This window comes from Montipora capricornis, chromosome 5 (assembly GCF_036669925.1).
Source record: "Montipora capricornis isolate CH-2021 chromosome 5, ASM3666992v2, whole genome shotgun sequence".
Classification (NCBI taxonomy): Eukaryota; Metazoa; Cnidaria; class Anthozoa; order Scleractinia; family Acroporidae; genus Montipora; species Montipora capricornis.
This window is the reverse complement of record NC_090887.1, coordinates 15,037,731-15,047,730: the sequence shown is the minus strand read 5'-3', so window position 1 is coordinate 15,047,730 and position 10,000 is coordinate 15,037,731. Positions and strand designations below refer to the sequence as shown.

At 37.9% G+C, this 10,000-nt stretch overlaps 1 protein-coding gene across 1 annotated transcript in view; it reads right to left on the bottom strand.

Annotated features, from left to right (window-relative positions):
• Window positions 1–10,000, bottom strand: part of LOC138049600 (la-related protein 4-like) — a 34,850-nt gene that overhangs the window by 17,707 nt on the left and 7,143 nt on the right. The window contains exons 4-13 of the mRNA XM_068895969.1: window positions 8,960–9,226; window positions 7,778–7,806; window positions 6,800–6,858; window positions 6,333–6,381; window positions 6,117–6,220; window positions 3,929–4,039; window positions 2,850–2,903; window positions 2,084–2,146; window positions 1,777–1,854; window positions 829–909 (exon numbers count right to left, since the gene is read on the bottom strand). Coding sequence (XP_068752070.1) covers window positions 829–909; window positions 1,777–1,854; window positions 2,084–2,146; window positions 2,850–2,903; window positions 3,929–4,039; window positions 6,117–6,220; window positions 6,333–6,381; window positions 6,800–6,858; window positions 7,778–7,806; window positions 8,960–9,226 — 895 coding nt within the window. The remainder of the gene's footprint in view (window positions 1–828; window positions 910–1,776; window positions 1,855–2,083; window positions 2,147–2,849; window positions 2,904–3,928; window positions 4,040–6,116; window positions 6,221–6,332; window positions 6,382–6,799; window positions 6,859–7,777; window positions 7,807–8,959; window positions 9,227–10,000) is intronic.

Below are 10,000 nucleotides of genomic sequence, written 5' to 3'. Positions count from 1 at the left end.
AAAATGAAAAAACCAATTGAGGGGCGAATGTGACCGATAACTGCTTTAAAGTTTCTCTGTTTTCTGTGACAAGGTAGCCAATCTGCACCATGAATTGTGATCAGGTCTGCATTTGAACCCTAGCCCAGGATGTTTTTGAAACAAATCCTTGTTACCTAGTGAACCATACCACCTCCTCCACATACTTGCAAAGGGGTTTATTAAATGCCACACGCTCGGTAAAGTGACCGGTTGTTGGGCTAATTATTCATGCTAGCCCATACATAGAGCACAAACCATTGTTAACAATAATGTTACCCATTGTTTGGACGTCTGTTGTTTATTTCCATAAATAAATGGCAATTTAGGATAACATGAATTTTCTGCCAGTTGTTGACAAGACTTCGCCAGGTTGTTTATATCCCCATACACTTTCGTTTGTTGAAAATATTGTGACAAAATAATGCCCAGCTGCAAAAGTCTGATAAGCTCCTGTGTAAAACCTTACTGACACCCTGTTCTGACGAGTCACTTCATGTTACTACGATTCTCAGTTGAGTATGACACTAGGAAAGTTTGGTGACAAAGTTTCAGCGTTAAAGTTTTCGGGGTTTGACGTCATTTAATTGGTAACGGTAACGGTCGCCAGTTTGAATTATCCAGTTACCATTTATAGATTTTGGCGGGCTCATCGCTCGTGACGTCAAGGCCAAAAAGTTACTCTTGGGAATGAAGCAAGTTGCCCTTGACAACATGGTAACTTAAATGCTGACCCTTTGTCACCAAACTTCCCTAGTGTCATACTCAACGGAGAATCGTAGTATCTACAATTGTAGGTACTGGGCTTACCAAATTAGGATCCTGAAAGATTGGCTGAGCACCTGGAGGCCAAGTGGCAATCATATTTGGTGACGGGTAGAAAGGAAGCGCCTGAAAACACGAGCAACTGACTTATTTAAAGAGCACCTAAATTCAAAATTGTCTACAATTTTACTCTCCCCATCAAAAGCAAGTGTGTTTTACCATTAAAGAGAGTTTCAATTGAGTGTTGTAAAAGAAAAACCAAAGTCATTACTTTGGCCAGTCAAAAGAGTAAAAGTAAACCAATCAAAACTCAAAGTAATTACACGTAGCCGACACAAAGCGCAAGAAATGTGCACACGTGAGCCACGATTTGCTTTGGTTTCACTTCTGATTGGTTGAAAAAGTGGCACGAGAACTTTGAACCAATCACTGAGTGAAGTAATGCAAAACCAAAGCAATTGGCTAGTTATTTTCAATAGTCAATTGAAAACCGCTCTATCACCTCAAAACCTTGCTTTTTGTCTGACTGTTATCCAAACTAGCAGTAATTTGGACCCATGAAAAGTGATATCACAGGCATGCGTCTGTTCTGGATTTTACCTCACAAACTGCTTTTCAAAGCAAAATTACTTTGAAAACAGGAATGTAAAGCACTTTGTGATGTAAAATCAAGAATAGACACATGCCTCTCACATCACTGTCGCAGGTCCAAATTACTGCCAGTTCTGCAAAGTTGTTGCCAAGTTACATGACTTGCATGGCACAGAAAAAACAAAATTCTGGGTGACAATGGTGACATATGATTGCTTTGAATTTCTGTTAGGACCTGAAAATGTTTGACTTCAGGTGCACTTAAAAAGAAAAAAAACAACTGTACTGCTTCTATTTTTTGCTTATGGCAGTTTTCAAAGTATCCTTTGGGGAAATTGGCTGCCAAACTTCAGATTTCCGGAAAAAAGGTTTTCTACTTTACACAAAGAATGCTATACATACCTGTGTGCCATTGAACATTGGAGGAGGAAATTGGAAATGAGGTTGGTTGTAAGTGGCCGGTTGTTCAACAACTTGTTGCTGACAAAGAAAAAATAATTTTAGCATCGCACTTTTCTTGTGTTCATGAAAACATTGAAAAAAAAACCCTAGAATTAAAATCATTGAAATCAACATATGCACACCCAAACAATATCAGAAGGATTGTGAAAATACTCAACTTGATTTGCTAAACCAAAACATTGACAGAAATAAAAGAAACTCAAATAATTTTGAATAATTTATGTATGTTGTACTCAGTCCAACTTACTGGTCGAACTCCATTTTTGGGTACGTAGTTTGTCTGATGTATTGGCTTGGCTTTTATTCTGGCCTAAAAGAAATAAAAATATTAATACTAGTTTTATATATTGTAGTAAACAATACTCTATTACTTTCCTTTCCTAAGATAAGCCCAGCCTATGGGGTGTAGGGCAACAATGGCCTCATATAAATGTTCTTTCTCATGTTTAGTTGGCTTTTTAGTTGAAACACAATAACATTTCATGAATATTGCTAGTGTTCACGGTTTTCGATTTTCACAGTAAAAACAGAGCCAGTATTAACTGAAAGTAACAGGACCCAAGCCAGATTTAACTCTGCAAAATGATTATTTGGACTTTAACCCATTGACATCCAGACCGGCCGAAACCGGCCAGACTTACTCTGTCTAACGCCAGACGATTTTGGGTTAAGACAATTTAGGACAAAGCCAATTCAAGGGTTTCCATTTGGTCGTGTGTATAATCCTTTGGTGGGATCTGTGTGCTGTTCTGTGCTTCGGCAATTTACTTGGATTCTTACTCTTAATTTCCAAAATAAGGTAAATATTGAATTCGCACGCTAGTTTTCAATATTGTTTTTACAGACACCTTGAGGTGGGCAATGGCTGGGTTGCCATGGTGACCTCCTTGCCTCTGAGGAGATTAATGTCTTTGATGCTTCCCTTCAATACCATGGTCTTGGTATTTTAATGGCTTTTAGAGAGAATTCTCAAATTAGCTACATTACACAATAACTACAACAATATTCCATACCATAATAGGTTTGCCTCTAAACGTCTTCACTTCTTCTCTCAGGTACCTGTATGCCTGAAAAATTAACAAGTACTTAACCCACGTGAAATGAAGACAACCATCACTTTGATGTTTAGAAATCAAACAATTTTGATGGCAACATGTAATTAAGAACTTGTTGAACTTTGCCAGGGCTTGAGACTAATGGTAGCCAACTAGCCCCAGACTAGTAAAAATTCCATTGTGGCTAGTGGCTTTTGCGCTTCACTAGACATTTTGGCTAGTGAAAATTTGTGAGCACTGAAGGCCCAGAGGAAACCAATTAAAATCATTTTTCCCTTTGTAAAAAGTGACAAACAACAAAAGAACTGCTTGCCGCTAATGATTGGTTATGTGTGAAATCAGGCAGAACTCTAGGGGCCATGTTTCATGCATAGCACCTGGAGGTCACGCAAGCTTTCAAAAAAATTAAAAAATTTGCAGTGGTTTGAAAATTTGAGTGATGCCTATATAATATGGATGCCTATGTTTGCAACTTGTAAATATATTTAAGATGGAACGAATTATCATGTTCTTGAGAAATCGTGAATCGGCATTTTGAAAGAAAGCAATGCTTTTTGACGCCAAGTTGCGAAGTTCTGTGAGAATTTCTCACGGAAGCGAAATCCTCGGTTTTCGTTCTTGAGCGACGCCTATAATTATAACATCGATGCCTATATAGAGTTAAGGAGGAACAAATTATTTGTTCGTGCAGGGCTCGAAATTGCGACCAATGCAGTTGCATTTGCGACTAAATTTTTCCCTTTGCGACCAAAATATCTGGAGAAGTCGCAAATTTGCGACTTGTTGTCACCTTCGCTCTTTCGAAACAAAAGGGTTAGCAGTTACCACTTTGCTGCTATTTTTGCTAAAATAAATAAATGACAAAATTATTTTGTTTCTTGCTGTGAATTTTCTCGGAAGATAGCGTAATTGTAGAGTATTACGTCCATTCCTTTGATCATTTGCCATCTTCAGCGGTTTCTTTACACACAAGTATTGCGGGCTCATATTTTTTTGCTAAACCACAGCAAAACAGAGATTTCCACATTTAAGCTCACCTTCTGGGCATTTTCCTCAGAATCAAACTGCACATACCAATAGTTATTATGTGCAAACTCACAACTGGTCCAGCTTGGACAGTTATCACCAGAAAACAGAGCTTTGACATCCTATGATCGATTTAAAAAAAAAAACAAGTGAAAATGCTGATCATTGCAGTTATTAATTAATGTTAATTGAGCAGTAACGAAAGGAATGCCTGAAAATTTCAGGCTTGAACCGTGACCACCCCAGAGAATCTGGTGCAGTACTGGCCAAGTTGAGCCCCAAGCCATCTGGGAACGGGTCCCACTTCAAATATTTGGGTTTCATTATACTAACTTTCGTCATAAAAAAACAATACAAATACCCATTACAACCACCAAATACTTCAGACTTTCTGAATTCTAATTTTTTTTTATTTTGTCATCGATTGTGTCCAGCTTGAGGAGTTAATTTCTTGTGTTTGAATTCCCACGTGTTACATGACGTTATCCGAGCTGTTTTTTTTGATAAGGAAAGGTTGTGTTTTTTGCAAGTTTTTTTTAATAGGCGTGACAAACGGTGATGCTTTGGATCTGTGAGTGATAATTTTAAATTTCAGTCGAAGTTCAGCCTGTTGCACGCTTTCCATGTGTATTTCAAGCATTGGTTTGTTTATCGTGAGCGAAATGACAGAGAACCCAATAGCGAAGTATGTTAAATTTTTGTTTTGTGCAACCCCATTGACATTAATTATGGGCGAGTCATGCATGTTATCCAACTTTTTCGGAGTTAGTGTTAAAAATAGCATGCTTAACTTGATTATTAACATTGGCCGTGTCAAAGTCACGGGCCGACGATGAATGGTGTATCGCTTACATCTGTGTACTCTTTCGTTCCTAAAGTAAACCGCAAGTGTTGTTAAAATAAACAACGCTCTTTTTATGGAAAATTGAGATTCAGGTCTGCTTTTTTTGACTGTGGAGATCTAGAACATTTATCAACTGGAGCCAACAGTTCCCACAGAGTACGGATTCCTTGAGACATTTTCACACGCGATAGATGGAGCTTTGACAGCCCATAAATCGCAAGCAATGGGCATAACAGTTTCAAAGAAAGAGCCAAGTTATATTTTGAAGTGACATTTCTGTCGACTGTCGTCGTTGTATATCTTTAAGTCCCTATTAAGAGGCAATAGATTGAATATTTAGCAATTATTGAATGAGGTCGAGTAGGATATGAAGAATTCTGCAGGTCGAGGAGGGTGTTATCCACCAAGGCCGAAGGCTGAGGTGGATAACATCCTCCGAGATCCGAGATGACGAAGTTTCTTTCCAAATTTGGTGAACAGCAGCTGGTTATGGTGAATTATGCCTGTGGTTTTAACCAATCAGAAATGGGGAAATATTTTGAATGAATAATAATACATATTCTTGAATATTAATAAGCTGGACCTCCAAAATTTGAAAACCTGGATACAGTACCGTGCAAATCTAATCTCGATTCGCAAAACTGTATTCTCGAAAACTTTGTGGATCGAGGTTCAAGTAGAGTTTAGAGACGTTCGAGGGCTTTCGAGAAATTTTAGAGACTCTCGAGTGGAGAAAACAAGGGAGTTTTTGCATGATTAATTTTTTACGCATGTCTTCCTGTCTTTTTTACAGGTTTAATTTTATTTTCCTTGTTGGTTTATCTTCTTTGTACAATTCCTTTTGGATTATCTCACATACTTTTGAAAAAAATGTGTTTACCAAGTGCTGTAAGTTTTGCGATATCAATCAGGTGCTTTGTTCCCGGGTTGTTGATTTCAACTTGAATATTTAATTAGCCCTCTGCTGTGTTCTTCTTGCACATACAATAGATGCAGTTGTGAAAAATATTTCAATGCTGTATGTCTGCAAATAAGGAGACTGCCTGTCAAAAGCTTTTGTCTAATGCTATTGTTTTCACCTTGAAATCTCCCATCGAAATCCATCCTTGATTCTCTAATCTCGAAACTCTAGCCACGAAACTCGATTCTCAAAAACATTGAGGATCGCGGATCGAGTTTCGAGTAGAGACTGTCAAGTTACTTTTGCACGGTACAGTACATCTCTACAAATACTATTGTTTTTGATCAGATATCCTGCAGAAACTTTTGGTTTGAGGTTGGGCAGTTAAAAAGTTAATAAAATTCTTGAGCACAAAAAACACTTTGCAAAAGTGCTACAAATATATATACTGTACCTCAATAGGAGTTGACTCTGGTATCTCTCTTAGCACTACAATACACCTCTTAACATTTGGTCGGACTTTTTCCCCTGTATCATCCACCTGCAGATTTGGTGATTCTAGAACAAATAATCATCAAAAAAGTCTTGAGCAAAACATTTCAGGAATTTGCAGATTTCAAAAGAGGGACAGAGTTTTCCTCAGAATGCAATGTTGTGTCTACAGACTTACCTCTCATGACATCCTTTACCAAATCAAGGTCAGTCGTCAACTTTTTAACCTATCAATTCAAAATGAAATAAAATATGCAACGGTAAGTTTTGTAAAGGATTGAAAACATGCTAAAATGCAATGGAAATAGGCCATACAATGAAACAGTTCTTATCAAAGCAAGAGTTTCCCATGATGAACTTTTTAGCATAATTATTGTTTTAGGGATGGCAGATGTCACTTCATTTAAGTGCTTTTTACAGGAAATTTATTTGCACAGTGTTTAATGTATCTGACAAAAAACCCACCTTGCCATCATTATGAAAGCTGTTATAATTAGTATGAAATTAGCATTTTACAAGGAACCAATGTTTCCCTGATCTGACTTATATAATAATGGTATTCCCTAGAGGTAGAAATTGATGATTTCAATATTCACACCTATATCTGAACATGGTGAAAAATCAAATTTTACCAAATCAGCTCACCTGATTGAAATTTGCAACCGTCCAGATGGGAACATACTGATCTCCATCCATTTGGGAAACTACAATTAACAGAGGTTGTACAAATAATTGTTTTGTTTCCTCCCATTTTACAATTTGATGCTTGTGAAATGATTTACTTTAAAAGTGAAATAATGATCAAGGAAAAAGCAATAGAACCAGTTCCAGAGATGTTTGCTCCTTTTGAGATCAGATTCTGGTTGGCTACAGGATTTGTGATAAAATTACTTCATGTGGTAAATGGGGAAATGAAAAATTGTCAGCTAAAGCTAGGGTGCTGCCTAAGAAAATTTTCCAGGGGCCCTTTGGGCTTCCAACATTAAAACTTAGTAGCCAGAGTCCTTTTTTAAGAGCCCAGAATTAATTAATTCCAGTTGGGATCAAATTTACAAGAAAGTGAGGATGAATCAAGTAAGGCGCATGTTCAGGCTACTTATTCAGAAATTCTGTTGCCCGCGCTCGCAAATAAGGCACCCCAGGCAACCGGGCGACCGTTAGGCAGCAGCCTTGTAAAGGGTAACCTTTCTCAAACTAACATCAACGAGTACCATCCTTGGAGGTCATTGGAACTACAGCCTTACAACTGACATGTTTAAAATACAGTTTTAACTTTTGACCAAACCACCCACACCCCTGGAAACATGGCATAAATTAGACTTCGGATACGTTGGCTTTTAAAACAACCTGGCTAAGATTTTTACAACAGCACTTTTTGCAGGGGTATATTTGTCTACAAAAATCTGATTTGATTGAAGTTTCGTCATGCTAGTCTTTGTGGAGAAAGAAGAATCCTCCAAGGAGACCTTGGACCCTTGGACAAGAGAACACACAAACTGAAACAGACTCAATATGACAGGGGATCATGAAGTCAACTAGCATTCAGATTGGTGGAGGAAGATGTATCCACCACTGCACAATCCCTGCTTGCAAAAATAAAACTTGTTCTTAGAGTTGACTTACCTAAATAAGTATCACTAGCCAGATTCTCCCTGTTGTTAAGAAACAACAACAAAGACTTAAAATTTATATTTCATCAAACCAGATGACTTCATCGCATTACATTTTCCTCCATGAACATTTTAACCCAAATTCGTAGTGAACTTCCCATAAGGGAACACAAACTGAGTCACTGATGTGGAGAACACTGTTTCTTGAGACCAAAAATATTAACCCACTGACTCCTGGGTTTCCCCATTACATAGCAATAACATTGCTATGCTTTCAAGTGTCACTCCCAGGGATCGGGTTAATTCAATAACCCACCAAAATAAAATCTGTCCCAAAAACACTATCCAACCCCTGGAGCCTTCAAGTGCTACTATGATCAAAAAATCACTTCCTTTTTTTTCATCAGATTTTCAAAGTGTGATGCTTAACACTTGACTGGCAAACTTTTGAGCTTTGATTTTTACCCAAGGGCTGTTCCCTTTGAGTGTAAGTTTTGGATTTCACCGTCAGCCATTACTCAAATTAAAAACTGATCAGATCTAATGAAAAGTGACGTCATTGATCCAGCTTATTATATAAGCAAAACACTACTTTAAAAGTGCGAACGCCTGAATCAACACCCAACCTTGTTCAATGAGCTAGTCTATAAAGAAGTTTTCAAATGACTGTCGCAAGTAATTACGTGATTGCAATAATATTGCTTTGCTTTGTGATTGGTTTAAAAATCTCACGCCAGTTTATCAAACAATCAAAAGGAAAACCAAACCCAATTGCGACTCGCACATGCAATTTTTCCTGTGCTTTGGGCAAGTTACATGGAATTGCTATGAATTTGGATCGGTTCATTGTACTGTTTGCACCTGCTGTGATTGGTCAAAGTAATTACTTTGGTATTTGTTTTACGACACTCAAGTAAAACTTCTCTACACTGTAGCAGTTAATTACAAATAAATTCTCACACACTGAATGCCATTCGTCTGCCACACAAGAAACAGAAAAACTACCAGATACACCTGGGCATGTGGGGACCACAATCATTTCATTTCATTCACCAACTAATCAAAACTCTAGCATTCAGGTGAAGCAAGACGAAAATGCTACAACCAATAATTTCTCTCTCCTGTAACCAGCTACATAGTACCTGGAGGAAAAGTTAATTTTGAACCCCGTATTATTTACAAAATTTAGCATTACCTAGAGAAGTAGTATTCCAACTGGTTCCGGAGAAGAAGTTTTAACTCGTCAATAGGAAGTTCATCAGGAGATAATTCTGAGGGGACGGCGACAACTTCTGGAGTAACTGGGCTACCATAAGGCCCATAGCCATTCATGACTGAATCAGGACTATATTGCATATTGTCTAACTTAGTGGAAGCTGGTATCGTCTCCTGCCATTGATCAGGGGGGGTCACTGGAGAAGTACCGACGACAGCATCTGCACCATCAGCAAGTGTCATGTGACTAAAATGAAGACAAATACCAAATTACATGAAATTTTTGCGACAAGTTTATTTCACAATTTTGATGAGCAAATTTTGTGACACTTAAGTTTCGCAATTTTGTGAAAATGTTATATTTTGAATCACTTTAATTTCGCGTTTTTGAGTAATACACAATTCACATTTTATTCGCAATAATACTTCCCTTCCAGTTAATACACCCTTTATTCCCGCCTTCTCCCATTCTTTCAAGACATGAACCCTCCCCTGTGCCCCGGTGAAAAAGTTACATGTATACTGTACTGTGACATTTGCACCAACCAAGCTGCATGTATTGGTTTCAAACGGATATTCATAAACAAAGGGGTTTGCAAATTTCATTACAGGTGACAGTTATGATGGAAACATCTAAAAGGACCATGAAAGCAATTGAGATTTAAGCAACTTGTGGAACAGCATTACAGTGAGCCAGTTAAAAGACAGTTTGAAGACTGTACAAAAGAAGTGCTGCCTGGAGAGTAGATAGAAAGCCGTAGCGATGAGAGTGACCAAGACATTACCTCAGAACAGTAAAATAATTGATTTGTAAACTTTTGAGTGGTAATAAACTTGTCCTTTCTTAGTTATTGACGTAATGTAAGTCACTTAATTTTTGCATCATGTTATGCCTGTGACACTTAACGCTCGATAAAGTCTCTGCTTAAGAGCCAGGAGGCTCATCAGGCCGGCGCTTATCTCCGGTTTCAGTAGCATGAAGCGACTAGGAGTATTTCTACTCCCCCCTGGATGGGATGCT